The 27,520-nt window shown below is 33.6% G+C and overlaps 2 protein-coding genes across 7 annotated transcripts in view; one reads left to right on the forward strand and one right to left on the reverse strand.

The window, feature by feature from the left end:
* The window catches only part of LOC145246684 (uncharacterized), a 98,370-nt gene extending 88,880 nt beyond the window's left edge, over positions 1–9,490 (reverse strand). Inside the window, exon 1 of the mRNA XM_080108404.1 lies at positions 9,270–9,490. Coding sequence (XP_079964530.1) covers positions 9,270–9,350 — 81 coding nt within the window. The 5' untranslated portion in view covers positions 9,351–9,490. The remainder of the gene's footprint in view (positions 1–9,269) is intronic.
* Positions 9,491–9,696: 206 nt separating this feature from the next.
* Positions 9,697–27,520, forward strand: part of LOC145246685 (cilia- and flagella-associated protein 410-like) — a 115,577-nt gene continuing 97,753 nt past the window's right edge. For all 6 annotated transcript variants that reach the window (XM_080108405.1, XM_080108406.1, XM_080108408.1 and 3 more), the window contains exons 1-2: positions 9,697–9,909; positions 27,349–27,414. In XM_080108405.1, the coding sequence (XP_079964531.1) occupies positions 9,743–9,909; positions 27,349–27,414 (233 nt within the window). In that variant the 5' untranslated portion in view covers positions 9,697–9,742. The remainder of the gene's footprint in view (positions 9,910–27,348; positions 27,415–27,520) is intronic.

Below are 27,520 nucleotides of genomic sequence, written 5' to 3' on the forward strand. Positions count from 1 at the left end.
CAGTCACTTTTAGGCATTCGTTTAAATCGCACATTTAACTACTACATAGCAGTCACACAAACTCGGTCACAATAAATCTACTCACATATAAAAAAAAATAAAAAACACCTTTTGCTAGACTTTACACATTTCTTAACTTTATTCAACAAGACATAAATAAAGTTGATAAATGTATAGATAGGCTTTGTCATCACTTTTTATATTCTCCGATCCTTTACAATTTCTGGTAATCTTTCATTTCAGTGTTTTACGTATATGATAAAATTTGCTATAACTTAGTTTTTAATATTATGTATATTGTATCTTTATTTTATTTTTCTTTGTCTCCATATATAATATTTTGATTGCAGAAATTCCCATCTGGGCCAAAGTACCGTAGGTTTGCAACAACAGATGCCACATACAAATCTATTATGTCTAGACTATTAGTCACTATCTTATGTAACTTTAGAATGACATTTTAGACACATTTATTCATTATTATAAAACCCTACATTTAACCCTAGGAGCAACACCATAACAATTGCACCATCTTTAGAGGAAGTAATTTCTACTTTTCTCACTAAATATAAAGTTTTCCTACTGCCCCCAGTCAACACTGGGAGGAAATATACACATTCTACAGATATTGTGCTTGCAGCCTTTGTAATTGGATCATAAACTCGTAGACATGACATAATCTTTCCATTTCCCCGATTTAAAAATAATAAATTCTCCCTTCTCAAATTCCACCCTTTCTCATTGGCTGATCTCTGACTATTCTCATATTACGGAATTCTAGTCTTCTCTATAAAAACAACCAGTTATTACAATTTTAAAAAAAAAATGGCATCACTAAGAAACATTATTTGTCCCAGTGATGAGCCTGATACAAAAAACACAACATCTGTTAAAACTATTGCGAAAAAAAAAAAATTAAATGTAAATAAACATTACACAAAACAACTTCTACAGAGACAAATAAGTAGATATATTTAGATCTTCAGTAAATTTACACGTCCACTCTTCTGCTCGGTCAAGTGTGCGTTCGTAAATAAAAACACAACTTCTGTTTATACACACTTTGCTATATGAGATTAAATGTCATACAAACTACAACGTCTCCGGCAAAAATTAAATATATATAGTTATTTGGTAAATTTACATTTTTTTTTCTTTAAATATTTCTGGCCTATTACTTTGGTTACATTTCGGAGCTGTTGGAATCGTGCACATGTGTTTCTGTGTGCGTGTTTGCATCAGCGTGCTTTACCAAAGAAAAACACAAATTTTGCTTTTGAATACTTTGCAAACACATTTATTACATATAAATAAACATTAATAAACTGCTAAAGTTCTATTTACATAATTAAATATCTATCTAATCAATAAATTTTAAGTATTTCTTTTTTCAATTTCTGTCTTGCTATTCTTTTCCTGTTACTTTCTGGGTCAGATTACGTGGGCTGTTCATTGTATGGGCCGGCTAATACTTCATTCTATAGAGTTCTGAGGGGTGCCGACATCGTCCATGTTCTGCAGTGTTACCTATCGGCCTTATAGCTTCTTACATTGCACCTATTCATGTTACGTGACGTGATAGAGTGCTAGCAGTACCTCGGTGAGCATTTAATTTGTTACCAGTTGGTTGCTGACATACATGCACCATATTGAGTTTGGGCGCGATAATGAGGTATGTTGTAGACGGAGGTCTCTGCAAGATGCGGGTGTTGTTGGTTCCTTTCTGAGCTTGTCCAGCAACTCACCACAGAATCGATGTGTCATCTGTCATCATCTAGATGCTAACTGACTCCTGAGTTGAGGTTGCGAAATAACGATCATTTCGCAATCTTTTATACTGGCCCCATCTCGGAGCATCCAGTCCAACTAGAGTTGGAATTAAACTTTCGACATTTTGCAAAATGAAGTATTTCTCTAACCAGCACAAAGTAACCAAGCCTATGCATGGCAAATCTACTAAAGAATCAAACCAGGAGAAAATGACGACCACAAGCAAGTTACCACACCTGCAATCGCTAACCTTGCAACCGGCATATGGAAAACTGGTTAAAGTTATTCAATTATAATAGCTTTGTTTTTTACAACATTTTTACTAGCATTTGTGATGGTGGTTATCTTATTCCAAAGAAGCAAATATTTTACCAATATGCGATGTAGATGGGAACATCTTAATGGAGACTGATTACCTAAGGGAATCCGAGACTTATCACTGAATTCACATTCGAACTGATAATTGAAATTCACTTGCAACTCTCACATGACTGATAGAACATTATTCACTAATATGTTTAACAGTTCAACTACCACCACAAAAGCATGAATCATTATTTCAACTAGTGGTGGGATAATTAATTGGAATTTGAATCACTAATTGTAAGAATCGTGTATTTTGGGAGGAATTGGAATCACATTGTCAAAAAATATCTTAGATTTACGATTTTTTCATTATGATTCTCTTATATTTTTAAGTTGAACTGTTTGTTTGAAGTGAGATTAATGCTGTCAAAAATTTATGATAAAAACGCCATAGAACTTTTCATAACATATGATATACAAGAATTTTGTTAACTACTTTAAAGGTAATCTTTATCTTAATGAGTTTTCTTATTCCGTCACATACATAGGTGCTGTCTGTCTGTTTCGAAACTTCGAGACCCATGATTAGTTATCTGTTTGCACTGTTGCAAAACTTTAGAGGCCGCGGGGTAACAGTGTTTTCATTTGTGAGCGAAGTTTATTTATGTATAAAACAGCCTAACTATATAAAGTTCATCAAAAAGTTGATGAATACTTAACCCTTAGAAAAAAAAAGATTTTACAATGCTCTCATTGCGAGTAAATCATGTTAAAAATCAGTGGTTTTTCTAACTCGTGACTAACAAAAAAAAAAGTGTGGGGGGGGGGGCCTTATATTTTAGCAAGTTTTTTTTTTTTTTTTTACCAACACTTTCATTAGTAAATTAATGAAAAATCTCATTAGTAAATGAAAAATGTCTTGTCAACCTTCATATTTTTAAAAAATAAAACAAGCAAAGTCAAATTATTAAAACAATAAATGGTTTAATAGAATAATGCGGTTAGTCAATTTAATTTTTTTTTCTTTTAGAAATTTACATTTCACAAAAATATTCTGCGAATGAAGCAATTAAACATTTCTTTTGGAACTTCTTTGCACAACAAAAACAAAAAAAAAAGTGAAAAATTTATTAAAAAAGGGAAAAAGTTTCACTTTTTTTTTTAATCCTTTGAATCCTAACCTAGCAAATTAACTCAGAGCTGTTCAACTAAAGGACTGTAGGGGCTTGGTCGACATTCACCGATGCCTGATATCACAGTTGTGATGTGAGCATAGGTAAATGTTTCCCAACCCCTAACTAAAAATAAAAAGGTCGTCAGAAACAGCATTAAGGCAGAGGCGATTTCAAAAGTTCAATAAATGACTTTTATTTAACAATAGAAATAAACAATTACCAAAATTTACTTTTTTTATAAAGAAATAAAGAGGTAAATTAAGCCATTAAATAAGAATAAACATTAAAGGATGATAAGTACATAATTATATAATAAAAATAAATATAGAAATAAACCAATGGTAAATGTTACCTTATGCTACAACAGAACACCGACCACTCTCATTTGGTTTTTTAGAGTATTCGCGGTCGCTGATAATCAAACCCGCCGCAAATTTACCGTTTGCATAGTATGAACCCCTAGACCTTGGGACTATTTTGTACCATTTCATTGCCTTAAGTAGTGTGTTTTTCTTACATGATACGTTCGCGTGCGAACGGGCGTAGTGGTGTGTCTTATATCGCATAGGAATCTTTAAGCAGTCATTTCAAATCAAGTTTAAAAAAAAAAAAAAAAATGGTTTATTTATTTATTTTTTTTTTTTACATAATTTTAATGCTTTTTAATTGATCTAAAAAAAGTTTTCACAAGCAGTTTACAAAAACATAACCACCAAACATATTTTTATGTTTTTCGTTCTTTTTGGGGGATGGGGGTATTCAATTATGGGACTTGTGTAGTTTAACAGGTGCTTCTACAGTTTAATTAACCGTTTTTCCATAAGTAACGTGCCAACATGTACCATTTCACAAAGATTCATTACAGCACCACTACACCCCCCCCCTCAACAGAATTTTTGTGAAATGGTAAATGTTGGCACCTTTCTTACGGAAAAACAGTTAATTAAACTGCAAAAGCACCTGTTAATGGAATAACCTCACCCCAAAAAAAAGAATGAAAAACATAAAAATGTGTTTGGTGCTTATGTTTTTGCAAACTGCTTGTGAAAACTTTATTTTTTGATCAATTAAAAAAGCATTAAAAACTAAGTAAATGAACCATATGTTTTTTTTTAAACTTTCTTATTAGAAAGATTCCTATACGATGTGATAAGACACTTCACTACGCCCGTTCACACATGAACATATATCATGTAAGAAAAACACTATTTAGATTTAAAAAATAACATTGTTAAAAATATTTTTTAAAAAGTCAAATAAATAAAAAGGAATAATTTGAGACGATTGAATATAAAAGACTAAAAATTTAATCAAAGATTTAGTTATTTTTAAATTTCATTTAGAAAGAAGAATATTCTAGAAAGTGGAATAAAAATCAGTTAGCAATTGAAACTGAAAAAAAAAAAATGTTAAATTTTAAAGAGTTATCAAAGATAAAGAGAAAATAAAACAAAAAAATTAATATCAAAAGATAAACTAAACATGTTATTTATTTTTGTTGAATTAATCAGGACTTACTTTTTCTTTATATTTTTTAATATATAAAATAACTCCTGAAATTGATTGTTATTAATTTCATGGTGCATGTTTAATTCATAGTTAAAATATTTGTTTTGATTTTATCTTCAATGAAAGAAATTATACGAAAAAAATCAAATCGCTTTCAAAATCCCCTTAATTGTATTTCCACTTTTTCGCTGTACCAAATGTTTTTCGCTATACAAAGACTTTCGATTATAATGGTATATTTCAAAACAACAATTCCACAGGAATCAGAATCGTACTTAATATCAGAATCGTTAATCAACATTTTCCTGGAATTGGAAAAAATTTAGAAATCATCCCAACACTAATTTCAACCCTACCATTAGTGTTTTAGCGGTTTTGATCTTTGTAGCTTTAAAGGAAATCTTCGAGCAATTGACTGAACTACAGGGGATTTATAAGCGTTTGTTGAGTCAGTTATTTAGTCCCGCTTTTCCAACATCGTACGTGTACTGAGGAGTTCTGTGTCTGCTTTGTTGCTTATTAACATTACACCAGTTCATGTTAAGTGAATCGGTTGGGTGCTAGCAGTGCTTCGGTGAGAATTTCATTTGTTATCAGTTGATTGCCAACGTACATGCACCATACTGAGTTTGGACGAATTATTGAAGTACGTTGCAGACGGGACCTCTGCAGTGTACAGGTGTCAGGGCCCCATGGGCACCAAAAATTACTACTGTTGAATTTACATTCAGTATGGCTGCCATTTTTTTTTCATTTTTTTTATTTGTTTCTTTTTTCTGAAAACAATAGAGTATAATTTTGAAAGATGGCGGTTTGGACTAGTTTCTTTAATTATTTGGTCCATGTATTTTCTTTCTTAAAGCTTCTACAGAGTTTGGACCATATTAAGTCAACTCTTGCTGAAGTAAACCTAAATATTGGGTCAGTGTGAAAAAAAAAGAAAAAATAGTTCAGTTCAGTTCAGATTCTGGAGAAGTACCAGGAAGGTTTATGCTGTTTACATGTTCTTATATTTGCTTATGTTATTTGTTGAATATTCCTACACTGCCCTTCACATTTGGAACAAACGAAGATTAAAGTTACGGGTTCCCTTATAGGGTCGGTTCTACCCTAAGGCATCTTTGCCATTTTACATCTGTGAGGGGTAATTAGCATATATGTACTGGGAGGAGTGATTGAAGGCGCTGGCCCTTGGATATATATTGTACGTGTCTTGGACCAGTTGGATGGTTAGCAGGTTAGTTGGTGCACACCACTTCATCCCATAGAGTTCTGAGGGGTGCCGACATCGTTCATGTGCTGTGGTGTTCCCTGTCGGCCTTATAGCTTCTTACATTGCACCTATTCATGTTACGTGACGTGGTAGGGTGCTAGCAGTGCCTCGGTGAGCATTTCATTTGTACCAGTTGGTTGTCTACATACATGCACCATACCGGGTCTGGGAGTGATAATGAGGTACGTTGTGGACGGGAGTCTCTGCAGTGTCTGATGCGGGTGTCGTTGGTTCCTTTCTGAGCTTGTCCAGCAACTCACCACAGAATTGACATGTCACCTGTCATCATATAAGTGTTAACTGACTCCCAACGTGGGGGTCATGAAATAATGATCGTTTCGCAATCTTTTATACTGGCCTTATTGCAGAGCATCCAACTCAACTCGAGTTGTAATTAAATTTTCGACATTTATAGAGATTTGAATTTTAAATAGCAATCAAGTTCATAGGAGAAATTGACTGAAGTAGTAGGATCAACAAAGTTTAATTTCCAAACCAGACTTAGGGTTAGTGTTAGGGCAAATAAAAACAATCCATGTCCAGAATCTCCCCATTGTGATACAGAAAAAAAAATAACCAAAGAAAGAGGTACTTGTTTTTTTTCCTTTACATAGGCATCACTACTTATCAAGGCCCAAAGGCCACTCTAGGATAATGGCTAAAGAGTGTTAAGTAGTCAATTGGACAATATAGTAATCGTTAGTAATGGAAATTCGGTAAATTTGTTAAGTGGAATGGCTCATCAAGAACTTGTTTACATTGGACTTGAAGACAACCATATTGTAGTCACCTGGAAAGCAGGAAAAGGAAGACAGTTCCACAGGTGAGCAGTTCTAAGAAAGAAGCTTTGTTCATGGAATCTATGTTTAGGTTTAGGCACAGATAAAGAGTGGGGGGAATTATTGATAGTGTTTTCAGCTAGACGAGTGTTTCTTGTGAAAGTTTGGTGAGGGGGGGGCATAGATTGAAGCTCAGTCGAGCACTTACCAGGAGAATAATGATAAAGCAAAGACAAACTCACAACAAAGTGACAAAGGGGTTGCAGGGAAGAGAAAAGGACATCTCCTACGAGGCTACAAAGTCTATTTTGAACTCTGTCAAGGCAGGATAAGTCCTTTCTAGCAGATTTGATGTATGTATTCCATTTCAGATCAGAAGTAAAGGTGAAACCAAGAAGCTTGTCAAAACATGAAGCTTGTCAAAACATGAAGCCTCCCCAAGACGAGAGCCATTCATTTCAATTGATGCCAGATGGGGATCAAAGCGTTGATGATGCAAAGATAAAAGCTTGGTTTTAGATGCATTAAAGTAACCAGCCACTTCTTTCCTCATTGTACCATGTGCCCAAGATCAGAGGAGAGAGAATCGGAGAGAACTTGGTCGTTTACGGTCTTAGATATGCTACCACAGATGGTAGTGTCATCAGCATAAATGTCTATGAATGATGTAAGGATGTGATTTGGAAAATCAGTAATGTAGATCAGGAAAAAAGTTGGGCCCAGGATGGACCCCTAAGGGATTTCAGCATTAATACTGTGAGCTTTTGATTTCTGTGCATCAACTACTACTCTTATCAGAGAGAAATGATTTAATAATTGAGAAGACATTTCCAGCTATACCATAACTGGAGATCTTGTGAAGTAAACCTTTATGCCATACCCTATCAAAGGCCTTTGATATGTCAAGAGCAATTGCCCTAGAAAGGTGGCCTCCGTCGAGAGATTCGCTCATCCTATAAGATATAACACATCTGCTGAAGATCTAGCAGAACGGAAACCATATTGTGTGTCACTAAGGTTATTTTTGCTGAAATGGTTGATTACTTCTCTATTTAACAGATTCCAGCAACTTACTCATGACGCACAGGAGACTTAGAGAGGGAGATGACCGATCACCTGAATTCTTAAATACAGGGTATACTGATAAGATTTTCCAGGGTGAAGGGAAGCAATTCTCCTTAAGACAACGTTTAAACAGTTTTGTAAGTATGGGCGCTAGTTCTGGTTGAAGTTTTTTTGAGTACTATAATTGGAATACCGTCAGGGCCAGTTGCTTTACTGGAATCAAGGTTTTTGATTAGCTTGGCAACATCATGTACAGATATTTGTATATCTCATAGCGTGCTTTCTAATACAAGAGGAAATATTGGGGGTTGGTGGCCTTGGTCGCAAAGGGTAGAATTAGCTGCAAAGTTCTTGGCAAAGAGTTTGGTTTTGTCTGATGCTGATGAGATTATCTCAGGTTCATACCAAGCTGAAATAACATTTAAAAAGCCATTCTTAACATGGGGATGGGGGAGGGTGTTTTGTAATTATTCTGTACTTTCACTTAATAAAGAAGATATCATAAAACTTGAATTAAAATTTAAAATATTATTTTTAAAAAATAGCACGGTAACGAAAGTGCATTATTACCAAGAAAGAAAAAAATAAATTTTAAAGCAAATTTGAGTTTGTCCGATGTCCCCTCCACATGTTAAAAACAGCTTTCTAAAATCTCGCAAGTTTGAAATGTTTAGAGTTATCTCCCGTGTTCCGTCAGACAGTTTTGGAGATGGTGTCATATCGTCGCTCGTAGTTTAGCCATTAAATTTGCTTTTCTTCTTTAAAAATAAAATACATAATTTTTAGTGGGCGATATTTTCTTTATGTCACTGGTCGTACATCATACTATATTTTTTAGCTTATTTTTTTTTGGGGGGGGGGCTGAACACGCACCAGCACCACAAAAAGAAAAACTCCTCGTTGATTAATCTTAAGTCCGGGTTGATGACGATATAACGAAACTTTTAAAAAGTTGGTGCTAGTGTAGAGAGTGATCCGCGCTATTTTTTAAATCGTATTTCCAAGCTTGATTAAAGTTTTTATGATATGTTTTTTTTTATTCAATTGTAAGGTTAGTGTATAGAATAGGAACAAAACACCCTCCCGTGTTAAGAATGGCTTTTTAAATAATAACGTTATTATTTACGTCCGGATCACTCTCTGCACTAGTACCAAAAAGTTAATTTATAATCTAAGGGGCCGTTAAAAATAAAGTTGTTAAATGAATTTACTAGATTTAAAAAATAAATATAAATATAATTTTTAAAATGTCACCAACGAGTTTTAATAAATGTGCGCTTCTTGTCATCTTCTATTAAATAATGCCGCGAAGTGTCAATAAATTTAAGAAAAGGGGGGAAAAAAGCTCTTGGCGACATTTTAAAAAATGTTTAAAAACATTTGATTACTTACTTTTAACAAATCCTGTATGGTTTCTTCTCCAGCTGTGCCCGATTTAAGCTCCTCGATTATCTTCTTGCCAAGAGTCTGCATTTTTACAAGCACAAAAAGGATCAAATTAACTTAAAAAATATATATTTATTTTTTAAATAGAAAGAAAATATCTCAGGGGTAGTTATTTAACTGCCATGATAAGTCGAGAAAAAAAACAACACATCATGAGAGATTTTCAAATTAACCGCCATTATAATCCCGCACTCTCAAACATAGAAATTAAAACAAATCATCAGAATTTACTTGTTAATGAATTTGATTTGGATGAATAAAATATTATTCTTTCAATGTAAGTAAATTTAAATGTATTTTTAATGTTGATATATCACAATTAAAGAAAAAGTCTGTGAAATTATTGCGGATGTCAAGGACGCCTATTTACTGCGGTATTATTATCAGTAGAGCAGCGAGAGGCGTCACCACCAACAAACATGAGCGAAGTCATGGAGACCCCACGGTACCCTTGTTGTATAGCGCCTGTCGACACAACTTTTATAAGGACAAAACCGTTAATTGGAGGAACAACTTTGACCGAGGAGCAAGTCTTGGAAATAACCAACGCTAAGGAGTTAGAAGATGTTAAACGTCTCAACGTATGGTAAGCTAACGTAAATTATTGCGCGTATTACTAACAACAAATCATTGATTTGTTTACACTTAACAAAATCTATTCACATTAAAACCACCTGGATACTTAGCCAGAATACGGATCGTGCTGAAATAATAAGGTTGGCGCTTGTTTTTACGAGTTATCTTTTAAACCAACGCATTTCCGGTGAAATGTCGAAATTCGTATAAATTCCAAAAATTACGAAAAATAATCCAATAAATGATAAGTTAGATCGTATTTTTTATTTATTTATTTATTTTTTTTTTTTTGGAATCATCGGTGCTTATGTATTTTTGGTACCGCACTATTTTAAAATAGGTTTGTTTGGGTTTTTTTTTTTCAGGTTAAATTCAAGTTTCACGATATCTTTTCTTTTTTTTTATTATTAAATTGCTAAGTGGAAACACAGAATTGTGATACCCTCCCCATGTTAAGAATGGCGTTCGAAATGGCGTTATTATTTCAGCGCGGTACCAAAAATACATAAGTACCAAATCATCCACAATTACTTTGGTTTAAAAGATCACTAACGAGCGCCATAAACCCATTTTTAACACGGGGAAGTAAGTATTCTGTACTTTCATCTAGAAAAAAAAATAATAACACGGCCCGCGTTCTGCATAAGTACCAAACCTGATAAAATGGCACAATTGTGTAGTTTGATCTAACTTTTTTTTTGTGTGTGTGTGCTAATAGCGGATAGGGGACCAGACGTTGGTTCATTTGACGATCGGTACTCTTCCTCTATATGTTTTTTTTTTTTTTTTTTTTCTAGTTTTGTCTTTTTAAATTTTTCCGCCGGATTATTATGGAATGGACACTAATCTACCAGATAAACAAAACAATTTTTTTTTAAAAAGTCAATATTGAAATATTTGTAGGGGTGCTCAGTTTCTAATGCAACGTTCTACTAAATCAATTACCCATTTAAGAATCACTCGAGTACTCGACATTTTCAAACCAAGTTTGGCAAATTTTGTCTTTTTTATTTTTTATTTTTTTTAATTTCGCTTTCTCCAATTATTTTATATACATATTTATGGATACATTCAAGTTTCGTCACCCGACATCTTGACGAATTTTTTTTTTTCTTTTTTTAATACGCATTCTTTAAGTTTCGTCATCCGACATTTAAGGACAATGAATGTGCGCTAGAATACAAATTTTAAAGATTTACGTTTAAAAAGTTGATTTTTATGAATATTTAGGACTGTATTTCATGTTTTCACTGGCCGCATTCAATTTTTGTGCGCGAAAACAAACATGGCGACTAGGGCAAACGATGCGGAATACAAACCCGAATACTCATAAGAATCAACTTTTTAAAGGTAAGTTTTTAGTTGGTACTCTAGCACAAATTGACCATTAATTATTGCTCTTAGCTTGATAAATGAAAAGCACCAGAAATCCTTTAGGAGCGTGCAAGACTGCAAGTTCTCATCGAGTGGTTCCAATATGGGGGATCGAATTATTGTATTAAACACACACTTAAGTATACCAAAGAGTTTTCCTGGTAATTTAGAGATTGTAAATGTTGGGTGGCGAAACTTGAAGATTACGTAGTAAAAAAAAAAATTCGCAAAAGTTCGATTAAAGGTGAGTGTTCAGTTGCCGTTCAGAAAGCGGTCATTTTAACTGAGATTTTGGCGCACGTGTGAAATTGGTACCCCCCCTTTTTGTAATTTCCCAAATTTAGCATTTTTTAGCAGTTTTGATTCGTCAAAAAAGGCTAAATTCGCGAAATTTGGCCGAAATGTGTGATCGATTTACTAGAACGTTCTATTAGAAACGGAGTACCTCTTAAAAATGTTAAATATTGAAAATTTTAAATATTTTTTTGATAATCTGATAGATTAGTGATGATTCGATAATAATCTGCTGTAAAAATAAAAATTCTTCTCATTTTTGAAGAATTCTAATTCACTAACTTTAAAGTTTATAATGATTATTTAGATTAATTTTGTAAATAATTTTTTGTTTTGATTTTTGTTATTAATGACCATTTTTATGAATTTAAGACATTTTTTAGACTACTGTTCATTTAAAGTTTTTTTTTTTCTTGAGGGGTAACTCCACTACTGCAGATATTCAAAAAAGTAAAAAAAAAATTTTGAATAAATAAATGGATGCTTCTACACTATTATGACGAAATTTAGAAAATCGTAAAACAGAATTTCACATGAAAACAATGGTATCTACGTATTCCTCATATTTTAAAGATGATTATATCCAAAAATTACGAAAATCGATAAGGTAGAAAATTAATTTAATGAAAGCGATCCGTAAGACACAGAGTTCAAAAGGGAAGTCATTTTCCGTTTCGATTTAAACAAGATGGCCGCAATTTTTCATCTGTTAATCACGATTAAAGTTTTTTTATCTAATAATTCAGTAATATTCAGATAATTTCGACTGCATAATTTGGAAGCTACCATTGTAATTTATTAGAATTGACAACAAAATCAGAAACTATTGTTGTTGTTTTTTTGTTTTTTTTCTGAAAACTTAATTTATCGACTACAAAGTTTCGTCCTAAAAAAGCAGTTTTCTCTCTGTTTCATTATTAGATGAACATTGCAGCAGGTCAGTGATTTATACTAACTGTTATATTACACAAGATTTATGAATCTCTTGACAGGGGCTTCATTTCTAGAGCAACAGCTCTTGACATATCAAAATCTTTTGATAGAGTATGGCATAAAGATTTACTCACAAGATCGCCAGCTATGGAATAGTTGGAAATGTCCTCTTAATTATTAAATCCTTTCTCTCTGATAGAAATTAGAAGAGTAATTATTGATGGGCAGAAATCAAAGATTCATAGTATTAATGCTGACGTCCCACAAGATTCCATTCTGGACCCAACTCTCTTCCTGATTTTCATCAATGATCTCCCAAATCACATTCTTAGATCATTCGTAGACATTTATGCAGAATACACCACAATCTATGGCAACACTTCAAAGACCAGCAATGACAAAGATCTCTGATTCTCTCTCTTTTGATCTTGAGAACGTAGTGCAATAAGGAAAAAGGTGGTCGGTTAATTTTAATGCATCGAAAACCAAGCTTCTTTCCTTCCATCATAATCGCTCTGACCCCAATCATGCTCCAATTAAAATGAATGGCTTGTCTTTGAGAAGCTCCAATTCTTGACAAACTTCTCTAAGACTGACCTTTACTCCTGATCTGAAATGGAATCCATATATCAAATCTATTGTCAAGATCACTGGAAAAATGGTTGGGCCACTCTACCATAGTAGGTATCTCACTGTCGATGCAATCATTTATCTATATAAGAGCCAAGTACATCCTAAAATGGAGTACTGTTGCCACATTTGGGCAGGAGCTGCTCGGTGTGCCCTATTCAATCTTGAGTTCAAAACCAGCATCGAAACCTAGTAGGTGATGCCTTTTTACTCTTCCCACAAACGAGACGTTGTGAGCCTGTCTCTGCTCTATCATTATTTTTATGGCTAATGCCCGACTGAACTCCAATTTATGGTTCCCCTCTTGCCAAATTTTCACAAAAGAACACTCTACTAGCTACAACCACTATATATGATTTCTCACACTTTCTATCTATGCCTAAATCTAAATGCAGATTCCATGAACAAAGCTTCATTCCCAGAACTACCCGCCTGTGAAACATTATTCTGCTGGCCTGCTTCCCAGTTGAATACAACATGGTAGCCTTCAAAGCCAATGTAAACAAGTTCTTGTTGACCCGTCCCATAATCAAATTCTACCTAATTTAAACCATTAACGATTACTACACTACCACCTTACAGTCATTAACCCTTATCCTTCAGTGGTCTTCGGGCCTTGATATTTGGTGACTCACAAATACAAAAAAATAAACAAACAAAACAAGATAAAAATACTTTTAATGCCTAAAAAGATTTTTTTTTCTCGCGCTCTTCCGTAACAGCAATATTTAGAAATTGCACCCTTTTTTTTTCCCACATATATTATAAATTAAAATAGCAATTAAGCACAAATTATGTTGCTTGTAAATTGAATTTTCCTACTGTGTCATGGCAACCAAATCTGAAATCGCATAATTCGACCATTAGTAACGAAAAAAAAAAAAACAATCTTTTTTCCTTGTTTTTTTTTTTTTTCTTTTCTTCAAATAGTTTGTGTTCAACAATGTGTTTAATTATTAACAAATAACAAAAAAATTTTCTTCATCATAATAGTAAATAGAAGAAAGCATTTTATCTGTCTGTTCCTATATATAAAAGTGACCTTGTCTGTCTTTCTGTCTGAGGAACGGCCTTTACAAAACTCCTCTGTTAATTTTTTGTCTACAAACTTAAAACTTGATGTATAGGGGATTTGATCCTGTGGAACAAATTCAGTTTGGTCCGTACCTGGTAAAAATAGCTGCTAAGTGATCAAAATTGAAAAAAATAGTGACTCAACAGGCGTAAGTTGACTTAAAGTGCTCGTCTAAGCATGTGCAAATATACATTTATGTTAAAAGTCGGTTCATTTTAAACTATTTCGGTGCTAATGCATTTTGTGAACCAGATGTCTGTATACGTAGGCTCTGCTTTGCCGGCACCTAACATAAACCGCTGGATTATGGCGAGCGTCATCGAGCAAATCTTAAAATGTTTATTAAGAGGAATGATATAGCATAGGTGACGGAAAACCTTGGAAAATATTGGATGCATTTCATACATGCAATTATGGATCCGGGCAAAACCAGATGTAAATTGAATTGCTGAGCGATGACATCAACTCCAACTCTTTGATTGGAATGTAGGGTTGACGTCATCGCTCAGCCATCCGATTTACATCTGGTCTTGCCTAGATCCGTAATTGCGTGTATGCAGTACATTCAACATTTTCCCAGCTTTATCCGTCATTATGTGACAAGAGGAGGGGTATATGTTTTCTATATAAATTTAAGGTAAAAATGATGCAAGCTATTTCAAAAATATTTTTTGTCTGTTTTTGGTAATTTTGTTACTACTTCAGTGGTAAAACGAGATGTAATATGCCTATTAAAAACAAAATAGCAATAAATCTTTATTGAATGAAAAAATATACTGTTCACCAAAATTTACGAAAATTAACCCAATAATTTTGTTTTTATGAAATAAAATTCAACTTTTATCCACAGGTGGAATTTTGCTTTCATTGTCAAGAGGAGATAAAATTCAAACTTTTGGAAGAGAAATCATTTAAAATGAGAATTTAAATGGGGTCAAATGCAAAAAAATATATATTATGGTGAAGATTTTTCATCTACAGTTAAAAATTGAATTTATTTGATAAAATAAATTATTGGATTAATTTCTAGGAAGTAATAGATTTAAATCAATTTTTTTTTTTTTTTTTTTTTTTTTTTTTACTATATTTGCTTTTAACAAAAGTCGCATTTTTATTTTATTTTTATTTACTTTTTGTGCGTATGCTTCTCCAGTGGTACAGTTGTATTTAATTAGTATGAAATTAGTGCCTAATCGATATCAAAACTGAAATATTTGGCAAAAGTAATTCATTAACCAGAATAAGATAATAGGTTCTCATGGGAATCATGGCACAGATGTCGATGGATAAATGCATATTGTCCAGCATACTACAACTCCTACTTAAAAAAAAAAAAAAGTCTCTTGTGTAAAATAATTATTTATATTTTTGGGACTAGGGATAAATACGCCTCCAGGAAAGAACTGCTGTAGTCAATGATGATAGTGCTGCAGGCAGGGTCGAAAGCTGCTGCTAATGTTGTAGTTGACAATAATGGCAGTATTTGAAAGGTCGCCAAGTACCTTGAATAATTAAGGGTCGGCTTGTAGTAGTGTATGATGATCTGTATTTGGAATGTATCCAAGGTGCATTAGCCTTGATGCTGATGCTGGCAGGAGCAGAGCTGATGCAGTGCTACAAATAGAATCAGAGCTTCTATTGCTGCTGACAGTTGTCAATACTGAGACAGGATTGGTAGCTGCTGCTAGCAATTGTTTTTGATCATCGCTGAGTGAGTGTTGATACTACACAATTGCCAGTTAACGGCAAGAGAAACAATTTGTTGTTGAATTTTATTTCAACAGGCAAATAAAAAAAGCTATGAAAAACATTTATCATTCTCAATAAAAAAAAAATGGTAAAATAATTTTATTTTTTAATGGTTCCCTCCCTTAACTAACTAAAAAATTATGAATTTGAGTTATGTGCCTTTAGCACATAAATTAAGTTCCTTGCGATTAATTGTGTGGACAGTTCCCACACTGACATCAAACTATGCACTTATTGTCTCTATATGACACAGGACGGTCCTTATCCATGAAATTCTTTATTTGGCCAATCAACTCTGGTGTTTTGACTGCCTTACTCCTCCCACACTTCTCATCGTCCCTTACACTTCCTGCCTTCCTTGAATCTCTTATACTACTCAAAACCTGATGTTCGATTTATGCAAGACGGTCCAAAAGCAATCTAAAGCATTCCATACGTTTCTGTAGCATTTTTCCAAATTTTAAACTTAATTTTATTGCATATTGTTTTTCTAAAGTGTCCTCACGTCCGGATTGTGTATTTGAAATTCACCAGCTGTGACAATTAGGTGTTTGTAGGGTGTATTCCAGTTCCTACTGTAGCTGTTAATTTCAACCTTAAATAACAAAAATCAGGTATCTCATAAGATAGATGTATAGCAACAACATACTGAATTTTGAAGAGTCTACAACATTTTTAAATGCCTGTACAAAAAAAAAGTCTGGAAAGTTGTTGAAGGCACCTTGTACAATGATTTTCCTGTTGCAGTGTTTTTAATGTTATTTTTTATTTTTATTTATTTATTGTTTTTGTTTTTTTACAAAATTAAATAAAAATAAATTAAGAATTAATGCCCGAATGCTTTTCACTCTAAATAATTTGGGTGACTGAAATAGGATTTAACTTTATTAAACATGATGATGCTCGTGAGGGTAATTTTGCAATCGATTTCTTCATCACCCTCTAAAAAATTTTTTTTAATCTTCAGATTAGTGTATTGATTGAACACTAAATACTCAGATTAGTATTATATTGGAAACAACTGTTTCCACTTAGTGTAAAGTATTACACTTTGTAATTAGAATAGAGTTTATTCAGGAATTGGTAATAATGTAAACAAATGTAAAAATACAATTTTATTTACTTTCGTGGTGTGAAATGCCTTCAGTGTAAGATTACTGATTACTGCCTGGAAACATTATTCTAGTCACACTGAGGAGCCATGACTTAAGTTTTTCTATGTGGTTTTTCATAGAAGTTTGCATGAAGTTATATGACCTTGAGAGCAAGAAACTGACTTTAGCCGGAATTTTCGGATTTTCAGTATCCTCAGGATGAACAACGGCCGAAAATATGCCGTAACACAGATTTTTAAAACCTTTTACCTCTTGTTGAATCATAATCAAAGTAATATGCTGGGAATCCATTTGATCCATACTTTTGATCCGAAAGAAAACTGTACCTCATCCCCAGGGGGGTTGGAAATATCTGATAAATTGACAAGAAAATGTAAATTGCTAATATGTAAATAATAATAATTATAATAATAAAAAAAAAAAATGTAAGAGAAAATTAATTTGTTTCCGTCTTAAATCTGACAAAATTGATGACAAACTAGCAGAGCAAAAGTGTAATCTATTTCTATTAAAATTTCTTTCCACCCTTCTTTATCTTTGTCTCCCCAACATTGTCTTTCTCCTCTTCCCAGCCAATTACTCTTTATCTGGATATATACTCATATGCACACAGACAACTCTTTTTTAGGATAAAACGATAAAAGTGTCACCCTAAAGAAAACAACACTACAGCTTTATTTTAAAACTTTTATTGAAAAAATTAATTCAGGTAATTTGATTATGTAGTAGAGTTGATATCTATTCAATGTAGCTGCCTTTAACCTCAATCAGCACCTCAATACCGGTTCAGAACTGGAAGCATGCCTTTTCCACTAGTGCTGTGGGAGGGCATGTTGGTGATGTTCTCGACATATGACCAAACGAACAAGTCCAGCTGGTTCAGATTGGGGGTAGGAGTGGGGCAGTGAGAGAAGGGTACAAGATTGTAGCACTCCTTCTGAAGTCAAGTCTGGGTCTCTTTGGACTTGTGGGCTGGTGCCAAGTCCTACTGGAAACCCAAGGTCTGCCAGCAGCCACCTGATTTCATCAAGGGATCACCACACTCTTCAGCACATCCAGGTACACTTTGGTGTTGACTTTCAAACTGACTTTGAAGATATGAGGTGGCATGATGTAGCTTTAACTTGAAACCATACCAAAGACCATAACCGTGGCCAGAAACTTTTGAGCTGTGCCCTCAAGCGTTGAACCATCCAGATTTGCATTTTGAGGGTGCTGGCAATAGTCCTGTTTGGATTGGTAGAGAGCATTGTCACTTTCAGACATGATAGAAGACTCCTATCGCTCTTGGGATTTGTATACAACTGGCAAACTAGTAGATGGTCTTCAATAAAAAGAAAACCAGTTTTCATCCAACAGAAATGGAATCATGTCATCTTTTCTAGGGTGACAGTTTTATCGTTCCACCCGGTGTAATAGATTTCTCTAGGAGTGAGTCTGTATTTTCTTTCCAAAGACAAATATAACACTAAAAAATCACCTCCCCCCCCTCCCCGACAAAACCTGGCCCGGTTGATCCACCAGCGAATGTATAATTATTTCTAAAATTTAGACATCACTAACAGGCCACCCAGCATTGCCCAGTCATAAGATATGCTTAAATATGTTTTAATTCATACAGATTACATATTTATTATAATAGCGACAATTGTCTATCGATTATTATATTGGACCTAATACATAGTAGTGAGATCAAAACTTAAAATAAATATATAATATATATATATATACATGACTTGGATGCCATCAGCTAGTATCAAAACCAAAACCTACAACTCTTCACGCTCATTCCTTTGCCTCTGAGCCATGCCCAAACGCATATATAATTCACCGCCATACCTTTTTTAAAAGATAGAACTGCTCGATCATGAAGACATGATTTAAGTAAGCAAGGACGGTCAGACAGGTTACAGTTTTATAATTATATATAGATTCATTCAGCACAACGCTGATCAAGAATATATCAATTTTGTGGGTGTTTGTTTTGTAGTTTTTAATTTGCATGCACACAAACAGCTGACCTTTGTATAATAGATGTTTTTTTGGGGGGGGTTTTAATGGGTTTAGTTGGAAGATTTTGGGTGGTGGCTAAAAATGTCATGAAATTTCCTAAATATAATATTGTCCAAGTTTAATGAGACGAAGAACTGTTGAAAATGAATGAATCATAGCAGTTTGTATTTCAGCAGTTAATTACTTAAATAAGAGAATGATTGAAAGACAAATGGTGGCGTAATTGACATCATTTAGTGGTACTGAATAAAAAAAAAGCAACATTTTTAGAAAAATTTCTGATCACAGGAATAAAACAACAAAAATTACAGAAAATGCAATTTCTTACAAATATCAAAAAAGTCCCTCCATTAGTTTCTGTTTGTCTCAAATCAGCCAAAAATTGTAATCAATTTAAAATGTAAGGCATTTTTTTTTTACTATAGACAACAAATTGAAAAAATGGTCAAAGCACAAATATATAAATAAATATTATCAAAGGCAAGATAAGTTTTTGGCATTTCAACTTATTTTAAAACATTTCATAAGTTTGAGATGCAAATACTGCTGAGCACTTAAATTAAAGCAACACGATGGTGGACATAAGTCTGTCAGCTTTGAAGCCTTGATAATCGCTCAAACCTCAGAAATGAAACGAAATACTGATAGAAATCCACCTATTAAATATCACTGTGATATTACAGTGATATTTATTGGGTGGATTTCATACTTAATAAAAAAATTTAAAATAAGTTAAAACACCAAAAACTTATCGAGGTGAGTAGAAAAATAACTTGTTTTGCTTTTGGTAACGTTTCTTTGTTCTATATTTGTTTCTTGACAACTTTTTCGGCTTGTTATCTATAATGATAATGTTTTCAAAGATGTGACTAAGTTTTTTGATTCAGAATAATATTAGGTTTGAAAATATGACACTTGCAAGATTGCTTATCTCACAAAATAAATACTACATTATATTCTTGTAACTTTATATTGTCTTTTGAGTATTTGAAATGCTATCTTTTCAGAGACATTGTCAAATAAATACTATTTATTAAGAACCACTGGGGGTGTGGACACTCGGCCTTGCCCGGTCGTAAAATATGCTTCAATATATTTTAATTCATGCAGATTCCATCTTGCAGAGCCAATTCTCTATTGAATATTTTATATATATATATAAAAGCTTTTTTGGCAATTTCATAAATTACAAATCTCAGTGACTATAGATCAGAATTTAACAAATGAAGGCTCATTGGAAAGGTAATAACCTGAATTTTGTAGTGAGCTATGTGACATTTTCCCATGAGGTCGTACATTAAGGGGATCATCCGTGATCAAGAGGCTATTTTTGGCACTTTTTTACAGCCGTAAAATGTTTCAATCATAGTCATTTGTGTTCCTAGTTTTGCATGTGAATTACAAAATATCTGATGTTTCCCCAAAACCTCTTGCCTTGACAGAGGGGAGACTAAAACTTGCTGCAATCGTTTCAAATGATCTGAAATAACAGCAACGGAAGACTTGATTCTAAATATTTCTCATATGGTTTCATACATAAAGTAAATTTCAAAGTGTATAAGGATTATTTGTATTGGAGATATTCATAATCGTACCCTATTTCCAAAAAAGGTGAGATATTACATTTGAGAAATATTTGAATTCAAGTCTCCCCTTGCTGTTATTTCAGATCATTTGAAACCATAGCAGCAGGCTTAGTCTCCTCTCCATCAAGGCTAGAGGTTTTGGGAAATATATATTTAGTACTGATTTCAAAATAAAAAAAAAAAATGAATTAGCTGCCGTCAGCTAGAATCGAAGCCAAAATATTTAGTACTCCAGCTGAGTTCCCTACTGTTTGAGCTTTCAACAGATAAAAAAGATTTAAAATTAAACCAGTTCAAGATATGACTGAATTTGCGCATGAGCAAAGGTAATAGAAATGTCAACATGTGAAATGAACATTTCGCATTTCAACTTACCGACATATTTCTGTATACATTATTCATTTATCCAAATAAAAATTTTACTCATTATAAATCATTCTTGGTGTATGATTACTTGGGTATGACAACAGCATATTCTTTTCATTGTTTTGACCCTCGAATATATATCCAACACAGACGCTGTAACGACGTATGGGTGTGGGGAGGTTGATGCCCCCCCCCCCCCGTTAGGAAGAAAGACAAAACCACTTGGTGTCAAGTTGTTTATTTAAGAATCACAAGAACTCTGTGTGTTAAAGGTTAAAAGAGAAACTGTATTTACTAACTGTTTATTTGAGTTCAATCAGATCTTTGAAGCGAGTGATTGTTTTAATTTTAGAAATGATGATTCAGATTATGGACTGAGAGTCGAATTTCTAAACAAAGAGAAATAATATCCGCGTGATGTTCAGAGGGCAAACATGAATGTTTATATATATAGTTAGAGAGATACGGGGGAATGCGCAGAGGACAGACTCTCAGATGGACAGATAGAGAGATCGCAGAAAGTCAGAGCAGAGCAAGCTTTTGACTTAAAACACATTTCTTCAGATACCCAGAGACCGACACTCCACAAGGTTACAAGCTGACGCCTTCGACCATATTCTTAGAATCATAACACATCGCTTCCTTCAGGACTCTGAAAGAATTATAAGAACTGTACTTTTTTTTTAATATATATTTGTGTGCAGAATCGTTTTATCCTGTTTTCTTTTACTACACTAAAAATCCACGGCTCTCTTTCGACGACGTTCGTCGTTAAGAGGGTACACAACGAATTGGTCCAGGATATATATCTAGACGATCAACCGATAATTCGGTCACTTCCCCATACCAGTAACTTTAGACTGCCAAGAATTATCACCGGCAGAGGAAGGGTTCGGAGGTTGACGATCGTCCTCAACCGACTGGTGAAGGAGTGGGGGTGACAGACGCAATTAATCAACCGAGAACCACATCATTCTACATAAAAATATGATATCAATGGATATATACCTGAGAATCAAAAGAAGGAAAAGAATATGCTGTTGTCATAGCCCTAATGATTACTATTTCCTGTTAATTTCAGTGTTACATGACCAGTAGTTTAAGAGTTTATCAGTTAAATATTTTCACATGGAAGCACATACATACATGCGTCTTTTTTTTGTTTGTTTTCTAGATTTGGTAAAATTAAAAAAAAATAATTACATAACTTATTAAAACGTATTAATTTTTGTGTCCCTATTCATTTGACTAACGGTACTGACCTCAAGGGCAAAATTAGGCACATTACAATGTTGGGTTTTTAATATGGAGGCATTCAGCTTAATCCGAAAGAGGGTACTCTAAATGAGAAAAAAATTGTGTCAGTCAAGAAGGATTTTCCCCTCCTCTGATTGAAGATAGAACAGGTACTATACTTTGATCCCAACATGAAAATCAGGAAATTGTGTGCATTTGGTAGGGAAAAAAAAAAGGGAGCGAGTAATTAAGTGAAGCATGCATGGTCCTCCGTGAGTGCAGTGAACGAGGCATTAAAAAAATGACTTGAGTTCAGCATTTGCACCCATCCCCATTTAGCCCCAAAAGCCCCTAAGGGATGTCAAATCCTGATAAAAATGAACAAATGGTGCAGTTTTATGCCTTAACATATGTAAATTTGAGTTTTGCACCATGCTAAAAAAGAAATGACTAAGTTCAGCATTTGCCCCCCCCCCCCCCCCCGCCTTATTTAGCCTCAAAATCCTATCATGTTTAATGTTTGTGCAAAATTCCCAAAAAATTCCAAAGCGTAGTTATTAAGAAAAGTATGGACAGATGAACAGACAAGGGTAAATTTACAGGTCCACCCTCCTTTTGTCGGGGGATCAAAAAAAGTTTTGTCCAGATATGTTATTGGGTTTCAGCATTCGTTGAAAAACTTATATCGTTTAATAAATTCATCTCTATATATTAATACGATAGCATGCGTGTTATTTTGTGTGTCATGCTTGCATCTTTTTTCTTCCGAGTGACTGTCATTTAATTGTTTTGACTTTCCATTTCTTGTAAATAATTTTACCAAGAATTCTTCATAAGTTTTGATTTCAGTTTCAATTATAGCTGATGGCACTCTAGTCATCTATTTTTTTTTATAAATAATTTTACCAAGAATTCTTTATAAGTTTTGGTATAGCTGAAGGAACTCAAGTTATTCGGTTGGTGCCAAAATAATGTTTTTTGGCATTCAACTTCAAAAGATCATGACTCCTTTCATAATAAACTTTATTGATCAAAATAAAAACCATTAGAATTGACACATTTTTGCCAACAAGAAACAAGTTTATTTATCCCGTTAGCATAGAAATCCAAAGTTCTGGAAGCGATGAAGTCATTGGAGGCAGATTCGGCATCATCTCAACTTTTGAAACATTTTTCTCACAGGAAGTTGTTGAGTGCTTGAAAAAGTGATAATCGGTGAGTGAAAGGTCAGTGAATATGGCGGATGAGGCAATCTTGTAGCCCAATTTGTTCAGCTTCTGCATGGTCAGTTCAGCAACGTGTGGGCGAGTGTTGTCATGGAGAATTCGTCCCTTCATATCGACCAATCTCGGACACATACGTTGGAGCTGATGGTGTATTTCGTCACTTTGTCAGCAGTACTTCTCCGCCGTAATCTTTTGATCCGGATTCAAGAAGATGTGATGGATGAGACCACCAAACAGCCATCATAACCTTTTTTTGGTTTTTGGTACAATTTCTGCTTCAGAAAGTGTTGTGGAGTGTCTCCGTCATCCAAACACTGTGCCAGACGTCACCGGTTGTCGTAGAAGATCCACTTCTTATCACCTGCCACAATCCGCTTGAGAAATGAGTCATTTTTGTTATGCAGAAGGAGCATAGAAGACACCTTAAAGCGATGATTTTTTGATTATCGTTCAATTAATGCGGCACCCATTTATCCAACTTTTTTGATTTCCCTATTTGCTTTGAAGGACTAATGACTATTCAGTGGTCGACCCCAAGTTTAACAGCAACTTGTGTGATTTTGCAAAGATCGGTTTCGGCCAACCGTGACCATCTTCATTTTCAAGCTTCTTGTCACCATTGCGAAATTTCTTGAACCACCATTGTGCCACATGTTCATTAGTGGTTCCTGAGCCAAATGCATCATTGATATCATGAGATGTCTCAGCAGCTTTTTGGCCTACTTTGAACTGGCACAAGAAAATCGTGTGGATTTGAATTTTGTCCATGCTGTCGAAAAGCTTGCAAAAAAATGCATGAAGAGATTAAGAACGGTAATGAATAACATGATTTGATAGAGCAAAAGGCGTGCTTCAAAATGATACATAACATATATATATATATATATATATATATACATATATATATATATATATATCTCAATGAATTCATTCAGAAATCATATTGTAAAATGTTTTTCACTCCTAATTGGGGTATGAGACGAATGGATTCGCCAATCGTTTTTTATAACCACCGGCTGTGCTAAACAACCAATGAAAACCTTTCAAAATTACTATAAAAATTGTCGAATTTTGGATTCAGTCAGTTCGCCGTTAACTACGCCACGGACCGCATTTGATTCTTGGCCGCCATCTTAGTTACTGTCAATTATTGATCTGAACTACGCCACCATCTTTGTTCAACATAATGTCTCAAAACTTAACAGGTTATGCGCCCAGCCATCGTCTTTTCTTTTCTTTGACAGATCGGATTCTAAATTCAAACTGTGGCAGGTAAAATTTCTGGGATATCTAAGGATTTGAAAATTTTCCCAAGAAAAAGAATAAAATTATCTGCTATAATTGTGGATGACCCAACCACAAAAGTTTCCAATGTCGATATAAATGCTCTAAAATGGACTCCATAAAAAACGTTGAGAACTTTGAGGAAAAACATACATTGCTATTCTCATGTAACTTTGACAATACCACAAACGGTAAAAATCTTGTAGACTGTGGTGCTACAGCATACGTTATCACCAAGGAATCTGATTTTATTAATTTTGATTCAAACTTTAATCTACAAAGTCATTTTGTTGAACTTGCCGATGGTAGTCAAATAAATGATATAGTCTTGAAAAGAGGCGATGCTATAATATCTCTAAAAAATAATAATAAAAAATAATAAAGGCGAAATCTGTAACTGTATTCTAAAAAATGCTCTGTTCATACCTACATTTAAGCAAGACATATTTTCCGTTCATGCTGCAACTAAACAAGGTGCGAATATAAAATTTGGCCAAAACAAGTCAAAATTGATATACCCCAATGGAAATGTATTTGACATTAAAGAAAATGTCTGACTATATTATTTAAAAAGTATGGTTCCCTCAAAAACTGCCTGTCAAAATATATAAGCCAAATGCCAGACAAAAAAGCTACAAAAATTCTCTCACTTGTGCGTTGTGACTTAGCAGGTCCGATCAGCCCGATGAGGAGAAATAATCCAAGGTACGTTTTGAATTTATTGATGATTTTTCCGGTTTAATTATGGTTTATTTTCTAAAAAACAAATCTGACACTATCCTCGCCACTAAGAAATATTTAGCTGATATTGCCCCGTATGGTTCAGTAAAATGTATTCGCTCAGACAATGGGACTGAATTTACTAGTAAAGACTTTAAACTTCTATTAATTAACCACCATATTAAACACGAGAAATCTGTTACATTTGAAAGAGTCCCCTTTCCACAGGTCCCGCTATTGTTATTTTTTAATTTTTTTTTTTACAATTATTAATTTTAAAGCAATATTTTTATGCAATATTTATCTTTTAACTAGAAAGGTGTTTTTCATTTTTTATTTATTTTTTTTTTATTGAAAAAACATTAAATTTGAAATACATAATATAATCTATAATATAAATCTCATCTGTCTGTTTAAATGTATGTACGTATGTATGTACAATGAATTTCCACAAGATAGGTATCATTTTGAAGCTCAATGTCTCGGACGACAAATATCGAAAAATTGGCCAAAAACATTAATTCTTTCACCCTCAACTGAGCAGTTTTCTACAAGGAGGGGTCGCTTTTTTTTTTTTTCTTTTTTTTTTTCCAAGCTATTTTGAAAGTTATTGTATCGATTGGATTGACTTTGCCTCATTTTAACGTTATGAACTTCCGGTTGCGTCATGGAGTAGCGGTAAGATGTCGCTTTCTTTTCCACCTTCGCATCACGAGTTCGAGCCTGCCTACCTACTACCACTTTTTGCTTTGTTCAACATACACCTCCAAACACCCGGGCAATGCCGGGCACCTAGATGTGGGTGTGTGACTAAAAGGTAAAAACTACAAAACAAACATCAACAAAGTTGATATCTTCTTGATCTGCATTTACTTGGAGGAATAATATCTAAAATAATAATAATAATAAAGTATTCATTATTTTTGGGTCAACTGAGATCAGGTTTTGTAGGGGGTCATTTTTTTTTTTCTTCTTTCATCGGCCATTTTCACTGTTATCCATTATTAAGTATAGTAAATGATTTATTATTTTCAATATAGTAAAACAAGAGGAATGGGCTACTTGGAAGTGAAAGAGTAGATGGGAGAGAGGGATGTTGAAAAATAGGAAGGGGAAAAATAGACAGATTAAGAGAGGTAGGAGTCTTAATATATAGATGTTACACACACTTAACTTCTATTTTGTTTTAACGACTCCAGGCGATGTTAGGTAACCCTGCCAGTAAATAAATAAATCCTGATTTATCTGATATCAATAACATATCCGGACACTTGTAAACTAGGATATTACTGATCACTGCTGTGTGTCATGTATCGTGGACTTTATAAATAAGATATTTTTTTTATTAGTTTTAAATTAACCACTTGAAATAAACACGAAAATCAAAAAAAAATGCTTTGTAGAACATTACGTTTTCACAAGATTGGTGACATTTATTGGGTGGGTTTCTACCAGTATTTTGTATGCTTTACTATTTTCTTAATAAATATATTGAGGTTTCAAATGGCTATAAATAAAACGCCATTTTAAAAAAAAATTTTTTTTTTTTAGTTCTAACTCAACAGTTGACAATAGTTTTGTTTCGAAGTAAATAAACGCTTCAAAATTAGTTAAAATACAAAAGAAGTTACTCAGGCAGATAGAAGAGTAATTTATCTTGCTTTTGATAACATTCATTTGTTTTGTTTCGTTGACTATTGTAAAAAAAAAAGAAAAATTGTTGAAATTGTCAACTGGCACGTAGTGCTTAATATTTCATGATTTTGATTCAAGTTTAATCACAAATTTTTCAGATATATTTAAAAACAAAAAAAAACACTTCATTTTTATTTATTTATTTATTTCCAGGTCTTGTGATTTATCTGATGTAAAAATTATAAGGAAACTTCCAAATCTAGAAGTATGCAGTGTCAGGTAAGCATCCATTTTAATGCATTTTTTTTTTTTTAATATATTATACAACTAGCGGGAGTAGGAGTGGGGGCTGTGCCTGCTTAAATGTTTTGATTTGTCCAGATTT

Source organism: Euprymna scolopes, chromosome 24 (genome assembly GCF_053919585.1).
Source record: "Euprymna scolopes isolate OS-2025 chromosome 24, ASM5391958v1, whole genome shotgun sequence".
In the NCBI taxonomy this organism is placed as follows: Eukaryota; Metazoa; Mollusca; class Cephalopoda; order Sepiida; family Sepiolidae; genus Euprymna; species Euprymna scolopes.